The sequence below is a fragment of the Perca flavescens genome, chromosome 18 (genome assembly GCF_004354835.1).
Source record: "Perca flavescens isolate YP-PL-M2 chromosome 18, PFLA_1.0, whole genome shotgun sequence".
Taxonomy (NCBI): domain Eukaryota; kingdom Metazoa; phylum Chordata; class Actinopteri; order Perciformes; family Percidae; genus Perca; species Perca flavescens.
Window position 1 is genome coordinate 12,418,043 of NC_041348.1, and position 25,211 is coordinate 12,443,253.

The 25,211-nt window shown below is 41.3% G+C and overlaps 1 protein-coding gene across 3 annotated transcripts in view; it reads right to left on the reverse strand.

Annotated features, from left to right (window-relative positions):
* The window catches only part of klhl29 (kelch like family member 29), a 232,935-nt gene that overhangs the window by 136,645 nt on the left and 71,079 nt on the right, over positions 1–25,211 (reverse strand). For all 3 annotated transcript variants that reach the window (XM_028605863.1, XM_028605865.1, XM_028605864.1), the window contains one exon: positions 24,438–24,749. In XM_028605863.1, the coding sequence (XP_028461664.1) occupies positions 24,438–24,710 (273 nt within the window). In that variant the 5' untranslated portion in view covers positions 24,711–24,749. The remainder of the gene's footprint in view (positions 1–24,437; positions 24,750–25,211) is intronic.

The window sequence follows — 25,211 nt, forward strand, 5'->3', positions numbered from 1 at the left end:
TCCTGTTGACCTTTGCAGGGCACTGAGTGATCTGGCAGACAAAGATACAGCCTTTGGTCAATAGGGACCACAACAAGTATACTAGAACATTCAGTTTCTGGCCAACATCCAAGCTGGTCTGACAAAATGCCCAAATATGAGCTCTGAAATAGTCTCATTTCAAACCAGATGGTATTAAAGTAAACAAGGCTGTATTCTGTTTACCTTCCCATCCACATCCATACTGTAGGATTTAGTCCGCTAAAGTGCACATGCATTACTGAAGCATTTTTACAGCATTACATCACCTCAGCACCTGGAGGGCAAACTCTCTAATCAAGGCTCCAAGTGTGAGTAATTAAACTGAAAACAGAGGCACTGCCAATGACCGGTATTTGCTGCAAATGTGCCTAATTAATGACGCTGTGCTGCAACATTATGAGAGCACGATGACCAAATTCTTCAGCTCCACTCGGATGATCTCTGGACACTGAAATGAATACACCAGTTGGCTACGGAGCACCTATCCCCTTTCATTCAGGTTTCTAAAAATAGCCGTATTAAGTGAGGGACAGTGAAGAATCTGCATTACAGCGCTGTCAAATCACAAAACTGTGATTTGTGATGACTCATGACTCCACTAAGGTATATAATTACCAGTGTGCCTACGAGCCTCTTACTGTTATTTTTTAAGAGGAACAAAAATTTACTTTAATAGTTGACATTTGAGCCTCACAAGAAAACAAAGATGTGTTAATATTCTAAATGCAGATCTACTTTATGTAAGTGACATGACCTGAACAGGGATATGGACTTCTGACTTTATCAGCCACAGACATTAAAGCAGTGCACAGGCAGCCACATGTGTAACCTGTGGCAGTGTTCAAACCTTTGAGGTTCCAGTTTTGGATCTCCAGCACTGCTCCCCCAGGGTTTGCGAGGAGACTGAAAGACTGGTTTATCCCACAAGATGAAGTGGTCAGTGTGGCTCTGTGCTCCTGCAAGCACAGGGGGGAGTCCACACAGCGCACTGCTTGGGGTAAGATATACACTGGAAAGACATGCTGGGATCATTAGAGACACAAGGAATTGAGAAATAGCCATGAACTACACTGCGGCAGGTGGATAAACAGAGCTTTGCTTGAATAATGGGAGGATTTATTATGCAAAAGGCTTTTCTGTCTGTTTGGAGCGGCCTTTCACATGCTTGTGAATGAGCTCCTCTTGATTTGGATTTTCAAATGTTTTTTTGGGGTTTTTCAAATGCTAATGCAGCTCTATACAGATGGCAAAAGTAATTTCAAGGTTCATATCCTGTGTCGAAAGCTACAATTGACGAGTAAAATCAGGATCTATTTGAAGGTGGGTTGATGTCTCCATGCTTGTTTTGTTTCTTAACGGCACACAATTTGGTGACTAAAGAAATGTTCCAAACCCAACTCAACACCTAGTTACAAGAGTAAAGTCTGCATAAATATCCTTGTGGAAACTACACATCTTACATACAAAAACAATTGTAATCACGGATTCTGGACTATTAGCACTACTAAATCAATGTACAACAGCTATAACACACAGCATCCTCTATGTGCTTCGAATGTCAATACTTTTAAATGCTGTTTTTATAAATACTGGAACTACTCTTTCTCGTCTTAACTACACATTTCAAAAGGTACAATCATTGTAGTGTGCCTGTCAATGTTGTAGTTCACACACACATTCCCAACTTCCTTTATTTTTTTGTTTCTCTTCTCTGTCCAGCTCACTTCAGCAGACTCATTTACTGAAGTTATGTTGCAGACTAACAACAGCAGTGTAGAGCAGAGATCTTCAACAGGGGGTCCTCAGAGTCACGGTTATTATTGTACATTTTTGAGTTTTTAAAAAAAAATAATAAATGCCTAAACATAATTCCCACATATTATTAACAAATATAAATCCCCACTGAAGATAGGCTTACTGGCCCATAGGTAAGGTAGTCACTAAGTTCAGTGTAGGGGTCCTTGGCTTAAAAAAAACAATATTAAAGACCCCTGGTGTAGAGAATAAAGAAACTCAAGAAATTCCTCTAGCTTGTTGGCATCCGTCTGTTTTTTCCCCATTTCTCAAAACCTTTGAGAATAACAGTATCTTGTATACCAGCGGTAGTGCCTGTGAAATGGGCAGACTTACAAAGATTTGCTTTGGATCTTTGTAGCAGGTACATGTACACATCAGATTTGTAAATAAAATATAGGACTTCAAAAAAACGAAACAAAATATTCTTGAAATGCATTTGTTGGGCCAATATTTAGTCCCTTTGGCATTTATGAAATTATTTAATTTTGTTATTCAATTTGTTTGTTATGTGATAATGTGCGAGACAAAAAAAGTGTTTCTGCTTCATGAACACAGACCGACCACATTCATATTCATGAGTTGGATGATTAATCGCTTACATGGATGAGTCATGTTACTAAAAACGTTCCTGCAGCCAAATATAAAACTAGAATACCAATGCGCATAGAGGTGGAGCTTCATACCTGGTGTGTCTTCTTTCTCTTTTAAGACACATCACACATCCACTGATCATTAAAATACAAAAATGGAGACCATTAGTAGTTGCTCCCTGGATACAAGAATTTTGGATGTCTGCATTTGCTCTAGTTATGTTCAAAACAAGCACTTCCCCAAAAATGTGAAATTTTACAAATGTGTCTGAAAAAGTAAACATTTCCATGAACTGCAACATCTGAAAATATGAGTTCTTTTGCAGCAGCTGATGTAGTTTGTTAGTTTTTTTTTGGAAAATTGTATCTAAAAAGGTCCCTTCTCTTGACCAGCAGTGTGCACACAGCCCCGTTTCTGTATCTGAAATGAGGAAATGATGCCACTGGAGGCAGACTTTAAAGACACCTATGTTGTCTACAGCAGCAGCAGCAGCAGCAGCAGCATCTGTGTTGTATACAGATCCCCATTTCCCTTACACAAGCCTGCACACTGGTTCCCCGTGCACGTGTTGACAGGAGCTTGTAATCTGAAATAGTCTGCAGGGTTTAGCTGTTAAGTCCCTTGTAGGAATGGGATATAGGTAAGGTGGGAAGAAGAGGACGAGGAGGAATAAGAGGGAACAACTTCCCTTCAAAGCTTATTGAGCTGTCAGGTTTCAGTCCCTATCAGAGACCATTGATTTCCCGTCACATATCCAACTGTATGGGCTTTTATATCCGTCTTTGATAAGAGCGCTTCACATAATGAGTATGCTTTGGTGGTTATGACCACATAAGGAAGCCCGGCCGCGTATCGATCTGTGTTGACGCCAAACACGGTCCTTTATTTAAATTGATCCATAACAGAGGAGCCAAGTGCTGGTTTCACACTCTGATCTTTAATGGAAACTATCAGACTTTACATTGAGTGATGCACAACGGAGTCATCACAAGCTGTGACACGTGGGGCGACACAGAGACAGCTAATAGTGCTAATGTGTCTGGGTGTGGAGATTTAATATTTCCCCTTCCGCAATGTATTCTCTGTAAATTTTGCATTAGCATTTCAGTGACCTTTTTCAGCACTCAATTCAGATGTCAAAACGATACTGCTGGGAAGCAATGCACCAAAAGTGTAGCATATACACTTAAAACAACCGATGAAATCAAAGTATTTAACATTTTTTGGCATTTACTTAACACAACATTTAACAGCATTTATTAAACACAACATGCAACAACACTGAACCAAAATGTAGCTAAATGATGCTTCAGAATGCCCCAGACTCTGTAACTTGTAACAGAGGAGCCGCTGCATTATATTAATATTAATCTTAAGCAAAGAGAGAAGACAATAAAATAGGTTGTGTTTTCCACAGAGACCAGGCCTTATAATGGAGATATACAATGTGCATGCAGAGGACATTGCTTGCTGAGAACAGTCACAATCTCTTGGCCATGCCCGGAAATTAGTGAGAGTCATTAGGCTCATTTAAACAAGGTCGTTAAGCCGATGAAATGAGGCCGTATATTTGAGTGATGAAACAGAAGAATTAGCCCACCATTTCTCATTGGTACGCAATCTCTTCTGAGTCAAGTATGCCATAACTCTGGCTGGAGGGAAGGGCCTGTGCGAGGCATTTTGGGGAGAGGGGGGGCAAAAGTCACCAGCTAGGGACAGTTCACAACATGCTCTATCGTTGTCGAATAAACTTTAATACCAGCAATAACTGCAACAACAACTTTGACATGCTGATAGTATAGTATGCAGCCATTAGGATGCTTAAATTAGACAGTATTATCCTGTCTTAGCTACAACAGTCTCTCTACACACACACACACACACACACATACCAAAAGTCCACCAACTTAAATGATGAGATGGATAGTTTATACCTGCCCTAAGGAACGACACATAATCTGTCAGTGTTCTCCAAAACCCTCACAAATCACCGTTGCAAACAAAGAAGCCGTTTTCTGATCGGATACGTTTACTGCTACAGTTAAGGGTTCGTTAGGGTCCGGGAAAGATCATGGTTTGGGTTAAAACAACTACTTGGTTAAGGTTAGTGTACTCTTGCCATGGTGACAATAATTACCACTTGGTTAATTGTGGTCATGGTCAAAAGAAATTGGTTGTGGAAACAGGAGGCAACCTGTGGTCTCCCATGTCACAGTCTTACGTTTTGTTGACCCATCCGACCACCTACTGTATAACAATGTCTCACTGCAGTATTTCCAGCTTTGCTCCACTAGGACAAGAGTCCTAATTCCTACAGCCACTAGATGTCTTTGTCACTTGAACGTAAATACATGTCCTCACTGGGCATTTGCTAAAACGGCTGATACTGTCCGTCTTTCTTAAAAGGGACAGCCTAACCACGTCTCAGTTTTACTTGGTTTTACAGTGGGGGAAATAAGTATTTGACCCCTTGCTGATTTTGCAGGTTTGCCCACTTACAAAGAATGCAAAAATCTACAATTTTAATCATATGTACATTCTAACAGTGAAAGACAGAATCCCAAAGAAAATTCCAGAAAATCACATCATATGAATTTATTAAAATTGATAACCATCTGATGAGGAAAAACAAGTATTTGACCCCCTGGACAAACAGCATGTTAATATTTTGTAGAAAAGCCATTATTGGCCAGCACAGATGTCAAACGGTTTTTATAGTTGGTGACAAGGTTTGTGCACATTTCGGCAGGGATGTTGGCCCACTCCTCACTGCAGACAGCCTCCAAATCATTCAGGTTCCGAGGTTGTCGCCTGGCAACTTGAATTTTAAGCTCCATCCAAAGATTTTCAATCGGATTCAGGTCTGGAGACTGGCTAGGCCACTCCAGAACCTTGATGTGCTTCTTCTTCAGCCACTCTTTTGTTGCTTTGGCGGTGTGCTTAGGGTTGTTGTCGTGCTGAAACACCCATCCTCGACCCATCTTCAGCTCTCTCACTGAGGGAAGGAGATGTCGGTCCAGAATTCCACGATACATGGCCCCGTCCATCCTCCCCTCAATACGATGGAGTTGTCCCGTCCCCTTGGCTGAAAAGCACCCCCAAAGCATGATGTTGCCACCACCATGCTTGACGGTGGGGATGGTGTTCTTTGGGTTGTACTCGGTGTTCTTTGCCCTCCAAACACGACGAGTTGAGTTGAGGCCAAAAAGTTCTATTTTGGTCTCATCTGACCACATCACCTTCTTCCAGGCCTCTTCTGAGTCGTCCAGGTGGTGAATGGCGAACTTCATGCGGGCCTGTACATGTTTCTTCTTGAGCAGGGGGACCTTGCGTGCGCTGCAGGATTTCAATCCATGACGGCGTAGTGTGTTACCAACCGTTTCTTTTGTAACTGTGGTCCCAGCTGCCTTCAGTTGATTCATCAATTCCCCCCTTGTGGTTTTGGGATGATTCCTCACCGTTTGCATGATCAGGGACACCCCACGAGGCAAGATCTTGTGTGGAGGCCCAGACCGAGGGAGGTTGGCGGTGGTGTGGTGCTTCTTCCATTTCCTGATAACTGCACCGACAGTTGATCTTTTTCTCTCAAGTTGCTTTCCGATTCTCTTGTAGCCCATCCCAGCCTTGTGCAGATCAACAATCTTGTCCCTGATGTCCGTAGAAAGCTCTTTGGTCTTGCCCATGGTGGGGATGTTGGATGCTGGTTGTTTGGGTGTTGACAGGTGTCTTTTATACAGGTAACGAGGTGAGGCAGGTGTATTTGATGTAGATAATTGGTTCGGATTGGGGCTGTGTCTTAAAGAAAGACTAACTGGCTTGTAGGAGCCAGAATACTTGCTGTTTGTCCAGGGGGTCAAATACTTGTTTTTCCTCATCAGATGGTTATCAATTTTAATAAATTCATATGATGTGATTTTCTGGAATTTTCTTTGGGATTCTGTCTTTCACTGTTAGAATGTACATATGATTAAAATTGTAGATTTTTGCATTCTTTGTAAGTGGGCAAACCTGCAAAATCAGCAAGGGGTCAAATACTTATTTCCCCCACTGTATATTAGAAAGCAGGAAGTCTGGATGGTCAAAAACAATTATGAATGGGATGAGAGTAACGAAAGGAAGGACAAAAAGATAAGACACACAAGTAATGCCAAGAAAATAAGAGAAATAGATGACAAAGGCAGAAAGACGGAGGGAGCTCATTGTTCAGCATTTATTATTACAGCTCCACGGCAATGTGCCTAAATTTGTTGAGAAGCGACAACAATTTACTCGTTTAGAGACAAATCCCGCATTAGTGCCGATCTAGGATTATGACTCTGATTAAAACACGGTGCTCCTTTTGTCGCTCACGTCTGATGAATCAGTTAAGGGTGATACAGCCAGAAGAGGTGCCTTGGAATTAATCACATCCCACCTCTTTGTTTTTGATCGAAAATGGATCCTCTTTTCCTGGATCACCTCATTTTCCGGGGTAGAGGAGCTTACAAAACATTCACAGCAAGGGATCTCAAGATAAGATGGATGAATTATTAATTATGTGTGTCTTTGTAAACCGTAGAAAATATAAAATGATCATGTCAGTGGGCTATGCAAGGTTGAAATCCTTTTTTCTCTTGCAGGTTTTCTCTATTTTCTTTGCCTATTGCTGCAGCTGGCTGCAGCTTCATTGAAAATCTGGCACATGGTAAATAGCCCTTAAATTAGTTCCCTGGCCTTCTAGCTTGGTTATCTGTGATGATCAGAACAGTGTGTGCTGCTTGAAAAGACCCATTTTCCCCCTGGCACATCATTTAACATGTCTCATTTACCAAGAAAATATCACACAGGTCACACACCAGGAGATTGCTGGTCACATCCTCACCTCGCTCAATACAAATTTAAAGGATTTGAATTAGAACAACTATTACATTTCATCTTCTCCCTGTATTTCCACCTGATAAATATTAATGTCTTCTTTTTCTTTGACCACAATAAAATTTAAGTAGGTGCCTTCAGCAGAAAAAAAAAAATAGCCTTTTTACTTGGCTATGATAGCTCAACCTAGATCTTCGAGGGGCACCTTAATATAAAATGAGGAACAATGGACACGGTGGAAGGAAAAAGTGGGAAGTGAACAAGAGGAGACAGAATCCCTAACTTAAGCTATTTCAAAGCGTCAGCTTAACACTTAAAGAGAGAAGAAAAAAAACTAAAGCGCATCTGCTTTATAGACAGCAAGTCAACCTCAAAGAGCAACACTTGAAATATATTCATGTCATTATTGCCATATTTAACTCCGATGGAGGCTTTTGCCTAAATGTGTCGGTGTCAGCCGTTCAATATCAAAGCTTTGTATATATTAAGCTTGGCATTCTATTGCGTGCTGGTTTCCAATGCTAATGGATAATTACGGTTGATTAATTAGAGCTTTAGGCTTTCAATCTTGTTCAAGGACAAAATTTAAATTTTGACAATGACTGGACAAAAGCATTATACAGCAGTGTAGCATTTTATTAAAATCAATATCAAAATGCTTATGGAAAAAAAAAAAAAAAAAAAAGACTGGATTTCCCCCAGAGATTGATTTCTGTAGCATCACTTGTTATATAGAGTATCCAACTACTATGTTTAGGTTGACGTATTAGCACTCAGTACTTGATCATGTTTGGATTTTACTTTTACTTAAAGCGGCTGTAATGGACATTGTTATAGTAACAAAGTATCAAATGCTCATTGTTTAGCTGTGTGTTCACTCTCACCCCTCTCATAGCGTTGCTGTCAAGCCACAGCAGGCAGCTGGTTGCTCTAAAAACCCATTGCACACTATACCTGTTCAGCACCACACAGCAGATAGAGACACAGTTAGTGACTAGCTGGTGAATATAGGGGAGCATTTAGCAGCTAAAAAGCCAGATATTTCCCTCAGGAGTTGGTAGAGACCAAAAAGAGAGTTAAAAGAGGCTGAATATTGCACGTACATTCGCCAGGGGACCAGAAACACAAATTAATGATGTTGCTCTGCAACTGCTGGATGTGTAAACAGGCAGCTGTTGCAAACAAGTCCGCCATATCAACTTTAAAAAGTGATCCGTCAATGTTGTGTTCACAACTTGTTTCGCAAGTGGTCAATAGAATCAGTTACTGCAGCTTTAAGTAAAAGTATAGCATCATTTAAAATAGCGGTAGCAGTAAAAGTCCTGCTTTCAAAATCTTATTGAAGTTAAAGTGTGTATTATTGGCAAAATGAACTTAACTTATGAACCAACTTCTTAAAGTAAAAGTTAATGCATTGACATGTAAGCAGGCATTTTAATGATGTAAATAGCTGCAGCAGAGCAAATGTTTCTCATCTTCTCATCTCGTATACTGCTTGGTGATTTACAGTACCGTATATATCTATTCATTTTATTTTACATGCTCATTAGGAGGTTTTTAAAATCTATCTGCAAATAACATATAATATATAATAATATCAAATAAACTTAGTGGGGTAAAAAGTACAGTATTTCCCTCTGAAATGTAGTGGAGTAAATGTATAGAGTAGCATGACAAGTAACTTCATAATTGCAAGTAGAAACCTTTAGTGAATTTACAGTATTTAGTGTAGTAACTATATACTAGTGTTGCCATAGAAATCCAAACCATCATTGCTTTTAAGTTTTAAAATTTACTGGAATATCGTTTTTTTCAGCTTTTTGTGTGAGTGAACAGTTTGGTTCTTGCACAGATTTGTGGAAGTTCAGTGCCATTTACCAGGGCAAATCAGCTGTATTAGAAATCTATTATGGTTCCAGACATTCACTATTCAGGCTGAACATTTTCAATTTCTCTGTGATTTACTTCTGTACTGAAGTTGGTTCTTAGGATTGATTTCAAGAAGTGGAATATATAAGAATCCTGCAATCTTGTGGGGAAATAAAATGCACAGAGCAACAGTGACCTCGCTGATCTTAGATGTTATGTTTTTCTATGTGCTTATATTGTGTAGGCAGGCACCACAGCTCAAATCAGCAGATGTTGTTCAAGGAACTGCAGACAGTTCATTCAGCTGCACTTATTCATTTTTAACCTCGTCAAGGTAATCATTCTGTCGGGGAACACAGACACACCCACATGCTTTTATTCTCCAGAGAGAAAATTCAAACTAACACAAAGCTCTGCATAAAATGTTTCATTTCCAAGTCGGCAGACATCATTTGCAGTGACAAGACAATCACCCTCATTTTCAACAATCTCTATTGTGGGTTGACAAAGCCCAACTTACTAATTTCAGTTGATTTTCAAAATGGACTTTCTGTGATTTACTGTGAAGCAGACGGGACTGTCCTTTGAGGAAAAAAAAATAGGATATACTTGGCTGACTGCATGTCAACAATCACTACAAAGCACGATATGGGCAGAGCTCTTTGCTCCCTTGGTAAAAGTCAGCCCATATTCTGTTCGAGTGCTTTCTGACATTGCTTACTTCTTGAAATATAATTAAGATTTTGTCCAACGAGTGCACAATGCAAGCCCTTGATTGTGTCAAACTCAGAATGCCCTTTCGAGCAGAGATATTAACATCCGTTTCTTGTCAAATCTGTGAGCCAAACTGAAACACGATGTGCTGCGTCTAATTATTTGACGGTTTATCCTGTGTCAATGGAGGACATGATCTTGTCAAATACAGAATGCGCTTTATATTCTCTCAATTTCCCAGTCGCTGGCACTATCATAGGAAAGTAATTTAAGGTGCTGGTTAGCACTGTGTATTTTCCATGAGATTAACACACAGCATACATTATTTCCATTTTAATTGCTGACACATCCTCTTACAGGTCCCATTTACTGAAACAACATGTTATGCTAATGTTGTCCAATACTCCTTTTTGTTATAGGTCTGAACCTCACTACCAAGTTTTGTGTGAGGACTCAAATCATGACATGACTGGAAGGATGGGCACAGATCTGCAACAGTTAACATTTAAGTAGTGCTGCAAAAAAAGAAAAAGAAAAAACACAAACAATCAATCTTAGCCCTAAAAATAACACATGCAAGCGCTGTATACTGACTGCGCTTGGCTCGCGTTTGACAATATTTATTGCCCCCCTCAGATGCACGGCACTTCCCATAATGCCTCATGATGAAATTGTTCCAATTTCAATCTGACCTTGAGAGTGTTCACTTCATGCGCTGCTCTGACATGCAGCGCGTCATCAGGAGACACTCGAGATGTGGCAGGACTGCGCAAACAGTCCCTCGAAATCAGCTTCTTAGTTGAGATGGCAGCTGGAGGATTTCCAACAACAACAACAACAAACACAAAACCTCAACACAGAAGGAAGGCTTTGTTGTGGGACAGAGTCGTGCTCTCTCTCTCTCTTTTTTATTAGCAAAATGGAAAGATGACTCAAACTGGGCTGACATTTAGGCTATGGCTCACAGTAATAGCACCAGTAATGGATCAAATGAACAGGGGATGTCATAATGGAAGGAGGGAGGGGGCAGAGATACAACAATCATACCTTACATTTTCATTTGTGTCCACACATGCACGCACGCACGCCCACCCGCCCGTACGCGCTCTCTCTAAATGACAGGCAATGACAAACCCAATGACAGTACCTCCTGGCATGGCTGGCGGAGAACAACACTGACTCAGACCCCCCCCCCCCACCCGAGACAACAGCGCTACACTGATTTAAACAAGTCAGAGACGACACAAGAGGTGTCATGTCCTCCTATACTTACTGGTGTGATGATAAGAGACAGGACACACAAAGTTGCTCGCACACCTGTATAGTCATTAAAGACCCCAGTATGGAAAGAAGTGCTCCACTTCAGCGCCAAGCAATTAACAAGTAATTACTTAATTTAATCAAGCTGTTACGCTGACGATAATTGATTAGAGATAAATTAGTTAACTTTGAGTTTGTTGGAAAATAACTTTATAGCGATGTCACTGCTAACCAAGTTTGAGAGTAAATCTGAGCAGCGTTTTTTTTTTAATTTAAGAATTAAATGAATGCTAATTTTGAGCAGTTACTCCGGAGAACAGAACTTCATTTTGTACTGAGCAATATTATTTATACAGAACATCCACTATTCTGTCACCACAAGAATGTATTCCGCTACATATTACTGGTCTGTTACAGCTTAGCTACTTTAAAATTGTCAACCAGTAGTGTAATCCACCAGATTAATCAAATTCAGTAATCATAATCTAATTGCTTTCAATTACTTTTGGATTGCTTTGCCTCCAGACTCGGTAAAATATTATGTCGAACAGACAATTTATTCCATTCCAATTTGCAAACTAATTTGAACAGGGATATTATCCTCCTCTTCAAACATTATCAACTGTTATTTCCCACAAGTATCTAATCTGATTACGGTTGCAATATAGTTGGCAGTGCTGTTATTAGAGCAGAATTCCTGAGGAATACAAACTGTGTGGCCTTTGTTGTTTTTCTGACAATTCGCATTTTTGTGGCTGCAGAGACTTTCAAAGCATGTGTCCGGGATTAGGAGGGGCTTAAAGTTGTAGGTAACTCTGATGGCCAGCTGTTGATTTTTGCAGCAAGGAATGTGAAGACTGGCCTCAGCGTACGGTGGAGTAATTGTTGTAAAATAGGATTGGCGAACTGATGCTGAAGCAGTCGAGAGTCTGGCGTAATCTTTAATTCAATCAGCAAGGCACAACTTCATAACACAATTCATAGAACCTGTCTTTATAACAAAGATATTTGCTATACTTGCATCTATTTCTTGGATCGGTGGAATGTGTTTAATGTGTCTTTTTATGGAGGCAAGATGCAGTAAATGTCCCCACTCTGATACACAGTCCAGATTTATTGTTTCAATAGTTTCCAATAGTTTTGTAACGGTGGCTCGGTGGCTTAGTGGTTAGCTCTTCTGCCTCACAGCAAGAAGGTCCTGGGTTTGAACTTGCATGAGTCCAGACATGCAGGCTCAGCCAGTGCATGCTGGGATACCCCCTGCGATGTTCAACAGGATAAGCAGGCATAAAGGTTAAATAGATGAATGTTATGATTCTGGATTTTTTTTGTGTTGAACTGAAATTCATCGAGTGCTTAAAAGGCTGTGAGTATCATCTGCCTGCAACGCAATACGCTACTGTAGCAAGTTCCTCACTTTCCCTTTCAAATTCCAGTGGTTTACTCAATTCAATTTTACTTAAATCATTTTTATTTTATGCTACTTTATACTCCTACTACACTACATAGAGATAAATATTGTTCTTTTTACTGTAGTTAGTTCATTTACAAATTAATATTTTTAAAATAAATTGATACGCCTATAAAATATAATCATTGTTACACCAATAGTCCCCAGCCTTTTTGTCTTGTAGCCCCATAGAAAAAAATGCAGCGTCTACTTCCCCTTTTCACATGTCATAAGTTTATGAGCTGTTACCATTTTCACCAAATATTGATTCCCATTTTAAACATTTCAGATCAGTCAAAAATGGATATCTGCGTAGCAGAACTTTGTCCTTTTCTTTAATTGTTTCTGCAAGACGAGTATTTTATTTTGATCATTTAATAACATTTTGGTAATAATTCTTCTGCTGGTTTGCTGAAGCAGAGATTCCGATGCATGAACTTTACTTGTATGGAATATTTTTACAGTGTTGTATTAATACTTGTACTGATCAGAATACCTCTTCCACAACTGCCTTACTTTGATTAGCACTTGTAATGTTTGTATTACTAATGATCCCATCAGTCACTGGGGGATGTAACAGGAAAAAAAAACTTTGACGCGTCATTAGCCCTCTGTGTTCTACTCTAACATCAGCAACATTAAGCTATTCCGGTTAATAAATTGGGATCGCGTCAACCATAATATGATGAGTGTGATGCCATTCCACGGTAAAACGGTACTCTCAAGATTGCATGCAACTGAACACTTACGGTGTGGCAACAGTGCTTAAAAAAAGCTCCTGTAGAAAACTACTAAACTGTGTAAAGATGAAAGGAAAACATTTACATGCCTTGTACAGTGGTTGTGGTTATGGCAGAGGAGTACTTGGCAGTGTGATGATGCGTGGAGCTCCTAATGAGAAACACAGAGCTCCCAGTAATTTGTTAGCCTGAGTTAAGGTCAGACCACAAATGCTGCATGATTGAGTCACCCCCAAAGTCCCTATTAGAATTTGCATTTAAAATATATCTATTATTTATGTGTGTATTATTAAAATGGCTGGCTGTGGATCCCCCTGAGCACAGTGCACAGGCCCACAATACTGGGGAAGATTAAAAAAAAATAAAGGTTGTCTGGACTCCAAGAAGAGCGTCTGCCATAATGAGGACTTTGTTAGATTTCTGTAAACAATATTACTTCAAGCTTCATGTAACCTTCTACATTGTTTTTCTGCCAGAGTAAACAAGATTTGTTTGTACATACGAAAGACGGTGAGCAGGGATGAGGATAATAACATTTAAACATTACAATCTCTTCACTGAGCAATACAAGCTTGACAAAATAACCCATAACATGTTAGTATGGTTTTACCTCATACAATGATATCTTATGGTAATTGCCTGAATTGCTATAGCCTAAACTTAACTGGTTCCGTTTCAAAATATGAACTACTTACGTTGAGTTAAATTGAACGCTGACATTATTAAAACTGCCACCGTGGTCACATGTATAAAATGGCCAACATGCGGCAGTAAATAGAACATACACATACACACACACACACACACACACACACACATACATATACACATATATATATATATATATATATATATATATATATATATATATATATATATATATATATATGTGTCGGAGCATACTGTATGTCGTTTAGGTATGATGTGTTGGAATACTGTAGTATGTTAGTATGCAATTTTCAAAACACAACCAGAGTCTAAACCCCACTAGCAGCTCTGTGAGACTGTTTTAAGGCAAAGTGGTGCTTTGAGCTAAATGCTAAACCATGTTAATGTCTTAGTTTTGCATCTCAGCATGCTCACACCAGCTAAACACTAAGTACAGCTGAGGTTGCTATATGATGTATTTGGTAATAAACCATGGTATTGTACTAATAAAACGTTTAACCTGATTAAGGCGCAAGATTAAAAGTGAATCACCAAAATTCGTCAGGAAACATCAAATTGGCCCCATGAATGTCTTTATCAAATTCCATGGCAATCCATCCACTAGTTGTTGAAATAATTCAGTCTGAGTCAAAGTGGTCATTCTCCTGTTCAACGTACTCCGTCCTTCAAGTTGTTTTCTTCAGTGGAGACATTGAAGCTAAACTAAACTTGGCCGAGATCCTTTACAGATGTCCGCTCAGTGGGGGAGAAGAGCAAAGTCAATTGGCCAATAATTTGTTTCCAAGTATTTTCAAGAAGCCTCTGCTAGTGAAAAACGTAACCAAATCAAGCAAAGACATTTCAAAGCAACGACTGTCAATGTCTATTTACAGTCAAAGAGAGTGCAAGTATTTGTGTCAACCTTTTCAAATAACAATGACAGAGTAAATGTCTTAGTTTGACCGCGAGTAAAGATTCAGCCTTGGGCAGCAATTCAGTGTAATTGTCCACAACTCCTCTTTTTGTAGCTATATTCATTTGCACAAATATAGCCTGGGCAACGCACCAGTCAAACATGAAAAGCCCTCAGTCTCTTCTGCTGCGTGTAGCTGATGCTGAGAGCACCCGTAGACCTTAACACTGCAGGTGGGAGACACAGCTGAGTGCCAGACATGCTGGAGAGAGATGTATTGTTTACCTGTGCATCTTAAAACGCCACTCCATCTGGCCCCTCCATGATATCTGATATTCCACATGACATGACTGATGCTTTAAAAGCCTGCATTCTGCACCACCTTTCGTATGGAGTTAACCTTAAGGTGGCAGCACTCTGAATGTCAACCCCTCCACATGTAGACCTTTTTAAATGCCACCGCTTTTTATTCTGCAATTGTGGAAGAGGACAGACAAAGAGGGAGAGGGGCGGTGGCTATTGGGGGAGAGAGCAGAGGAAAGCCAAATGACATACAATCAGCGCGGCTCAGCAGGGAGTTCATTTAACACTTGAAGGGGAATATGGGTACTAAGTGTGGGTTTTTTGAATGGCTACAGATCTGATCCGCTCGTTTGATGATGTGCTCACATAGACGGGCGAACGGCAGCCTGGAACTTGAGAGCACAGTCCTTTTTTTGGGTTCACTGCTTTTCCGTCTACTGCTTCATAAAATGTAGCCTGTAAAATATGAAGCAAATGCTTTTCATAGTTCAATCTGAACGCTGTACAGTATGTGTCAACAATAATGCTGCATGACATTAGCATCTACATTTGACTTCTCTCAAAAAGGATTCCACATATAAAGCTAAGTCACAGGTCCACTGGTGTTTGTTGAGATTAAATAGCTGATTTAAAACTTGTCATAGGCTACTACTAGGTGGAAATTGTTTGAGTCGCAAACAATTATCAAACCCCTTGTAGGTTTAAAAGTGGCTGTACAACGTTTGTGACAATACAGCAGAAGTCGTCAGCTAGATTAGTTAAATCTTAACATTAGTTTGGCCAATATATGCCTGAATATACGCTACTTTCGGAGGAGTCTCTGAGCTTTGAGGAGGGTGACAGCTGACAGTGAAAGCAGTGGATTCAGCCATGTTTTGCACAAACTATTCATATTGCTTTGGAACTTTGCCACCAGTGGAAATCAACAACAACAAATGACCAGTAGAGGGTGAGCGATAATCATAGGGTAAATATGTGTGAAATATCACTTTCCCCTTTTGACACAAATCTCTCACCCTGTGATGAGGAAGTGGAGGACTAAGAGGCAGTGGTGGCAGCGATGACAAATGATAATGGCAATCTAAGACGACAGCCACTTCAAATCGCCCAGGGATCAACAGTGAACCCTTGACACTTTAGCGAATCGAGCAAATCTGACAACCTTCCGCGTGCTGCGGAGTGCGAATGTGTCTGACCACAGCCTTGTGCGCTGGTGTTTGTTGTTCGGCGGTGTGCTCCTTCCTGTTGTCATGAGATTTGCTCTGAGCATTTCCAGTCTTGAAGTGATGAGGAATAGGAGTCAAGCATCATCTCTGATCCGTCGGTGTCCTGTAACAGCTGTCTGCCGCATCAAAACATGCGGTTGCCGCTATCCCATATTACATCTCTGCCACTCAGTGCCAACGGATCAGCAATCCAATTTCACACAAGCGCGCTCAGAGGGAGGCAACGCTGACGCAGGAATGAGGATCTATGCTTCAGCAAAGACAAGAAGTTGTTTGAAAGTGGCTGGAATGGTGGTGGTTGGGTGGTCGGGTGGGGGGGGGGGGAAATGAGTGGGCTGAATGGCATTTCCATGACTTAACTTTCATCAATTGAGCTGCTGCAGAGAAGCTCCTAATTTCCCAACCCATCTCTGAACACGGGAGACAGAGCATTGGCAAGCACAGGCAGACAGAAAGAGCAAGTCTGAGACGACTGTGCACTTTGTAAACACGTCTATGTTTGTGTAGTGACGTCCGACGCGCCAGTTTCTGTTCGCTCAAAGGCCGGCAAGACAATGATCTCTGTATGCTGCCGGGAGAGCAGATGTACAGTATTGGATGACAACACACTCCTCAGCCCTTTCAATATCACACACTCATATTGCATAGTCATTGTGAGATAAATAGAGAAGGAGCTTGCATCTCATCTTTCACAAAGCAGAAAAAGATTTGAATCTGATATCCAATGACTGCTTATTAGATCGAGCCATCAGGCCGTCAGTTTGGAGCCAGGCGCATAAGACAGCCGGTTTGTTTAGGAGGCACGCACACGCACACACACACACACACACACACACACACAAAGAAGAGAAGAGCTTGCCCCTTCTGGACCGTCGTATTTTCTCCTGCCAGAGCTGTGCATACAGTCTTTTGTTAAGCCCGCTGTCACAAGAACAACCCCACCACAAAGCCAGGACCCTGAAAGCTGTCTTATTTTGGGAAATCCATGGTTTTTAGAACAATAACCTGTCTCCGCCTCGGTTTTATTAAAACCCAGCTCCGATTAAACACATGCTTCAAAAGCAGAGGCAAAGAGAATGAGGACTTGGCCAGGTTTGGAGAATTGTGATGGAAAAGACAGGCGGCTGGATGGATAAATGCGGCGCTCCATTGTTGGTACAAAAGGTCGGCCGGGATCCTACCCCAACAGACAGAGACAGACAGACGCAGTAGGACCCACAGGACGATAAGCTTTGGATAAAACCTGTGGAACATCTTGTCACTGGGAGATTGACAAGACAGACAAAGATAACACTCGGCTTCACCTATTCTTTGACCTGTCGCCCCGTCTGTTATCGTCCCACATCGGTAGACCGTTTCATTTTTATGTGGCTCTTTTTCTTAAAATCAAGAAGACAGCGGCAGGTATTTTCTGTTGTTGATAAAAGATGACGATGTCCTGACTGTTTGATGAAAGCGTGAGATTTCCGATAAATCTGTCATCAGACTCAGGACTCCTACTTTCCATTAATCTGATTTCAAATTGAGTATAAAAAAAAAAAAAAAAAAAAAAAAAAAAACATTAAGTCTGACAGTTCCCTTTTTACAGTGCCTTTCCTTTGACAGTTTGACAGTGAGCACTCCTCATGACTGAGGTGTCTGCCTGCCTGCCTGTCTTTGGCTTCCTGTCCATCTGTCTGTCTGTCTGGCTCTGTATCTCTGTCCTGATTAGCAATCACTGCAGCATAGCCTGGTCCGATTTGGAGTGGAAAGCTTTAATTCTCCCCACATGATGCCACGGAGACATCCAGACCCTGGTGCAATTGCTCCCGGTAAAAACACAATCACTGCTTCTCGTTAACACTCAAAAGTTTCCATATATCATTTTGGAGGAAAATCACCGCTTAATCCCGTTGAGGTCCATGGTTTCTTAATGACACTGTTGTAGACGCTTGGCAGCGGATTTGTTTGTCCACAAACATGAGGTTTGTGTTTATGGAAAAAAAAAAAAAAAAAAAAAAGAATGAATGCATGACTAATGGAAAGTAAAACAGCGGAGTAGGAAAATGATGGTGGGCAGTTTATAAACTGTCAGATCAATTAAAAGCAGGTGTCAGCATCTTACTAGACAAGCTGTGAACGTATTCCTTGGAAACAGCGGGCAGACTGTGTTGTGCCAGGGATTCAAATCCTGTTTTCCCAGTGAGGAAAAAAGCCGATCAGAATGCGGGCGGGTTGGCTCAGCGGGTAGAGAAGGCGCACATATACTGAGAGGTTTATGCCTCGACGCAGAGGTCCAGGGTTCGAATCCGACCTGTGACGATTTCCTGCATGTCTTCCCCCTCTCTCTCTCTCTCTCCCCTTTCTCACCTAGCCGTCCTATCAAATAAAAGGCAGAAAAGCCCCCAAAAATCATCCAATCAGAAGAAGCCAAAAGGGAGTGACATTTTTTAATAGTGGCACATCTAAAACTTGAGGGCGGCTTTCTGCATACCCACTGAGGGATGTCTTTATCCAAACTGACATTTCAGCCTGGACGGACAAAGCAGAAAGAGCTGAGAGGTTTGTCTCCGCTCGGTGTCAGACAAGCTGACTTTTAGCGCTAAAATGCACTTCGACACACTCACCACTTAACCACTTACAAAATGCACAAAATGTGCAAAAGACCTCTGGCTCTACACGTTTCAAATTGCACGACACCGTTCAAAAACTGGAAAATCGGATAAAGAGACACACGACTCACCTACGAAAAGGCCTTCAGGTTTTACATGATGGCGTTTGGATAATAAATGAAAGCAGCGGCGGTGAAATAAAGCAATTCTCATCAATCAGTTTGGTCTGCTTCTGAGGACTCGTCTTCTGAGAGTGGGATTTGGGTGACATTTTCACTGTGAATGCAAATGGCACGCAGCAAATCTGTGATGGGATGACAACACATACAGTGGAAGCTAATAAATCAAATCCGGGCAGCAGAGTGTGAAGATTGTTTACCTTCCAGATCCTCAGAGAAAGATAAAGGCACCTTAGAAAGCCATGTGCTACTTAGTATTTAAAGAGAATTTTGGAGTGTATAGTTTGAATTTCAATTGAAGCGAAAATGTCAAAGAGAACAGCCCAATATCCTCTATGCTTGACGGTTCTACATCCGCATTAAGATTTCTGTTGTATCAACATTCTGCATGATCTAATTGAATCGGATTGCATCGTCAATTTATGTCCATCAGTATAAAGTAACAAAATGTAAGCTTCAAGCTACGAAGCAATCATTTTTCCTCCAGCTATGTTTAGTGTTCTCGGCTTTCCTCAAAAAAAAAAAAAAAAAAGGAAGCTGCTTTTCTTTGAGACCCCCCCCTGGTGAGTGTGTCTGCCTTGGAAATGTAAAGTTTCATCTTTTCTGGATGATTCCCGTCCTATTTCTGACTCCCTCACCCAGCCTCCCCAGCGTGTGCCTTCTTAAACTTTAATCATCTCATATACTCGCTACGTTTTACGGAAACTCGTCACAAGGTTTTCCCAGTTTTCAAAAGACGCCTTCCCCTTTTTGCCTCAACCTCAATAAAGATTCAGTGATTTCAGAATCTTGCAGTCTACTTCATTACCGGGGACACAACTGTGATGTTCACATGGAGTGGGTTTTCTTGATGCAGTTTTAAGCCCTGGCTAAAATAAAAAAATAAACTAAAGATTGAAAGCTAAACCCCTGCTAATGCACTACTACACAGGTGACGCACGGTCACACCACACAGTCGACATACACTCCGAGTGTTTTCCGAAGCTGACGAAATATATTGCATCATTTGTACTCCGAAAGATACATGCTTTTTGTGCGTTTTTTTCCTTCTTTTTTGATTGTGTCAGAGTGAGGCCATGACACCTGCTGTTCTCTGGATACCATGTTGTGTTGGCCACAGTATGGGGGTCTGCTTCAATCCATTGGCTGACTGAGCTGGCTCAAATCAATGACCAAAAAAAAAAAAAAAAAAAAAAAAAACAACCACACTGTGTGATTTGATTTAAGACAAGCTCTATTGATTAATGCCGTCAATGCTCGGAACTTCTTTTTTTATTCATGATGCTTACTTGAAAAGGAGAACTTCAAATTTAAAATCAACTTTCAAAACAGTTATTTAAAAGAAATATATGACAATGCATGATGCGTTCAATTTGCATACTACTATAGCTTTTAAACATATGCGTTGTAATGGAGTTTCCACTCAAAAGAATCTCTGCCAGGTGGTAACAAATGTCATGGGATGCGATTTGTGTCAAGACGTGCTCAGCAGAACAGCACGCTTTTTTTTTGGCCTTGCCGGGGGGGAAAGCGCTTTAATAGACTGCCAGCAGCAGCAGCAGGTATTATAGATTACAGAAGATCAAGCAGTAGTAGGTATCGTAGCTGAAGTAACACTCTTTGTTTTCATAAATACAACTAAAAGAAAATGTATCAACTGCATTACTGGACGCAGTATTATGGTCTTTCTGAAATGAATTAAATGTTCAGCAGCTACTAAGAACATTGTCAATGTGAAGCCAAAAAGATACCTGATAACTTGGATTACAGCGTCTCGTGAATGAAGTACTCAAGACCACCATTATTACTGCAAAAGTACTACCTACTTATCTGCTTTATCCTACACCAAATAAGTCAGTGATTCCAAGACTAGTCAATAAGAAGAAGTATATCTTCTTATCTCAGTACTACACCAACTCAGAATCTCTATAAATCTATCATATCTATCTGGAGACCCCAACTCTTGGCACCACAGCTACCTGAGCAGAACAGCATGAGCCCAAAAACTAACTTACTTTTTGTGTAGGTTTTGTTTCCAACGACATTAAAGTCATGAAATGGCCACAGGCTGAAGGAATATCTCATTCTGCTAGCTTGAGACTGTTCTATAGGTCAGAAACATAGAGAAAATAATAAATGGGATGTTAACAGAGTGAATGAAACTCCTTAGATCAAGCGTTATATTATTTGATTTGATTTCAATATGGATTGGTAGCACTGCTGCTATTAAATATCAGGGGAGGATGGATTAAAAATGTCACATTAAAAAGGATTAGAACAGTGCAGGGGAAATTCACATGTTTCATATGGAAGATACTTTAGTAATAGTATGTGTTATCAGATACAAACTCCAACCTTGGCCTACGTTTAAACCCTGTAAAACCCTTCCTAATGCTAAAGAACAGGCTGGAACACTACTGTGCAAACACTCAACCCAGCATAGATCTTTCACAAAAACCTTTTTAAAGCACAAGCGTACACCCCCAATTTGCCTCTCAATATATATGTCAGTCTCTCCATGGACATACATTGTGCCATATTCTTGATCCAAGCACCAATTATAGGTGAGAGAGTGCTATTTCAAGGGAGTACATTAAAATACTAATTAACACAGCTTAAAAGGTGTCTTTAATTTTTAATAAACAGGGTGAAAACACTGTACATAGATGGTGTAGGTATATAGATTTTTAAGTCAAATATTGAGATGTAACCACGTGTTCATGTCTCTGCAGGCCTATACTTCATAGAAACCGCCACACCAGCAGGATGGTAAAATACAATCACATCACAGTGAAATGTTGGTTTATTCACTATATAGATCTTTCTCGTGAATCTAACATAGCTGATTCCATGCTTGCTAGAAAGCTGAATTGGAAGTATTCATTTTTGCAAATCCAATAAGCTACGACCTAACAATCACTTCATTTGAAAGAAGTCCATTTAAATCTTACCCAGGAAATTGAGTGGAATTGATACTGTAAGAAAAGAAAAAAAAAAAAAAAAAAAAGATGCTGTGGGTCACACTATCACTTGGAAGAAGTGAAATGGCATACAAAGTGAAGCTGGGCTTTCCGCTGACATAAAAGTCCTGTTTATCAGCCAGACACAGAAATAGTTGTGGCTATGAACAACATGGATTTAGTGTCTGCAGTGACTATACATCCGTGACAGCTGCACATAAATGTATGAAAATTAATTAATGGCATGGCAGGGAATAACAAAGTGCAGCTCTAAATTAACTGTAGTCCACTCTTCCATGTGGTTAGCTCCACATCAGGATGGACCAGATGGTACTTTTCAACTCTCAGCATTTGAGACACACACACACACACACACACACACACACACACACACACACACACACACACACACACACACACACACACACCTTTACTTGTGCATTAAAGCTGAAGCACACCACATGAAGAAAGATTATTTTTATAAACAGACCACAGAAAAAAATGTGACACAATACACCGGTCCTGTGCCCCGGTTCATATTAAGGGACATGATTACTCCATTCATGGTTTTATTAGTCAGAGTAATATGTGCAGGGGCATCACTTCTAGACACACACACAGTTGTACATGTCTAGCTATTGGAATGTGTCCCAACTTGGGCCGCAGTGTTCTTAAAGGGAGAGTCTCCAAACAGTTGAGATCAATAACGGCCTGTCAGCTTTTTAGTGTAGCCATGGACAGAGCAGAGACACAGGGACCACGGAGAGAGTGCTGCATCCGACCATCAAACTCTTTGATCAAAGATGACAGAAAGAGAAAGAGAGAGAGCAAGTGATGACATCAGACAGGCTCCTATAGTACTGGCCAGCTCTTGAGGCCCCTGTATCTTTTCTAGGTCATAATTAAAGCAGAGCCCAGACTCTGGGTACTTCCCTTTTTAAACGTTGCTTGTCTCTGTAGCATGCCTACAAAAGACTGTCAAAAGCGAGACAAAGTAGAAAGGTAAATCCCTGAATAACGCTAACAGAGTGGCATCTAAGGAAGGATCTGCATTATATCTGCTGAATCTATGCACACACGTTCCCACATATACTGTACCTTTAACTAAATGGGCACTCGTGTGTGAGGCAAGGCACCTAATTGCTCTGGCAGACATTGAATGACGACAACGGCCACGGTGGGAGTTGGCGAGACTTTGTTGGGATGTACGTAATTATTCAGCCCGCACAAAAGGAAGAGCCGATGCGGTGCCAGAGCAGATTTACTGTGTCTGTGGTCAGTGCATTCAGCAGGGTATCTAATGATGTGCACTAACGGGCTAAATTAACAGAGCATTGTTTACCTCTGCTCTCAGAGTGCAGGCCCCACCGAGAGCGAGAGCCCAAGAAGGTGGCGGAGGCAGGGGAGAGGCTAAAATGTCTTAACACTTTTTCTGGTAAAGGCCCCTCTCTTCACACGCTGCTGACAGCCAGCTAGCTAGCAAATCCCAGGACGAGAGGGTGGCGAACACAAACTGTACAGCGCTCCACTGTACCGCTCAGACATTTCCAAGCTGCAGTTTTCTATATTAAAAAATAAAAAAGTACACAGAAAATGTGATATATAGTCAAATTAGGAATATATACACATAAGCCACACTCCTAATATTGCTAGTTCTGTCACTTGAGAACTCATTAAAAGTTTGTTTCGAACCTATTTTGGAACAAATATCATATGACTATATGGCCTGGTGTATAATGTAGCTGCCTATATTAAGAAAGATGTTTGAACAGAGACAATTCCATAGCTGTAGGAGAAAATAAGTTTTTTTTAAACTATGGTATTACTCAGGGATTATATGAGGATGTGGTGCTGGTTTGTTTGCTTGTTAAGAAAAGCACCACCTCGAGCCATCACTTCTGACAGCAGCACCCATGTGAGCCACTGTCAGAGGTCATTTACATAATGGAAGAAGAAAATTACCAAGGGGGCAAAGGCAGGACAAGCCTGCCATTTGGCGGAAAGAGAAAATGAAGATGGAAGGAAAATGGTCTGGCAAGAAAGGGACATTGGACAGAGAGAGCAGCAGGACTAGAGTAAGGGATAAGGATGGTGAGGGCAGGAGAGAGAGAGAGAGAGAGAGAGAGAGAGAGAGAGAGAGAGAAGCTGGAAAGCCTCAAAAGCATGGGCAAAGTTGGGGGATCGTGTCCAGTTGAGCAGAAGAGTCTTCGCAGATTAAAAAGTTGACACAGGGAGAGACAAAGACGAGAACAACAACAACTTGACGGAGCAGGAGGAAGCAGAAAGACGAGTCCGAGGGAAGCAGGTGTTGAGGCCCTTACCTTGGCAGATGCAGAAGCCACTGATCCTGCTGCCGTGATGCCTCGCTTGACCGCTATGTCGCTACTCGACGTTGTCACGGCAACTGTAACCGGGGTGGGGAGGAGGGAGGGGATGACTGGGAGGGGAAGGAGCCCCGGGCGGTTGTTGCCATTGACGACGGCAGAGGCACAGCTATGATTGGCTCCTCCATTGTGGAGGCCAGAAGGGCGGATGTCTCTCCGCTCCCAGGGTCCCCGGTAGTCCCTCTCAAAGCGGTGGTGGTGGCGTGACATCACTTCCTCTTCCTCTCAGAGGGAATAATGGGGGCAGGCCTGCAGGAGATGGAAAGAGAAAGGGTGTAAGGTCAGGTTAAAATGTTGTCATATGTCTGCAAATTGAGGGAAGAGACACAGACACAAAAGGCAGAGGTTTTCAAAGATAGGAAACGACCGGGGGGGACAAAGACAGAGCGGGACACATGGAGTGAATGAAGGGGAGAACATGTTGACATGAAGGTGTAAATGCTCACAGCATCTGCTCCCAACGCACCTGACTGACATCAAAACACACTGCTGCTCATTTGTTGCCTCTAATTCCTATTCTCCCAGTCATTAACGGGGGCTGCGACGAGAGGGAGAGAAATGAGCACTGCTAAGCAGGTCTATAAAAAACACCATCAGTGCCAGCCCCATGAGGAGCTTCATTTGTTCCGGTGAGGCACCTAGGCTCAACAATGAGGGGTTAAAGCAATACGGCCGAGCGAGAGGCAAACAGGTACACCCGCTCAGTCAAGT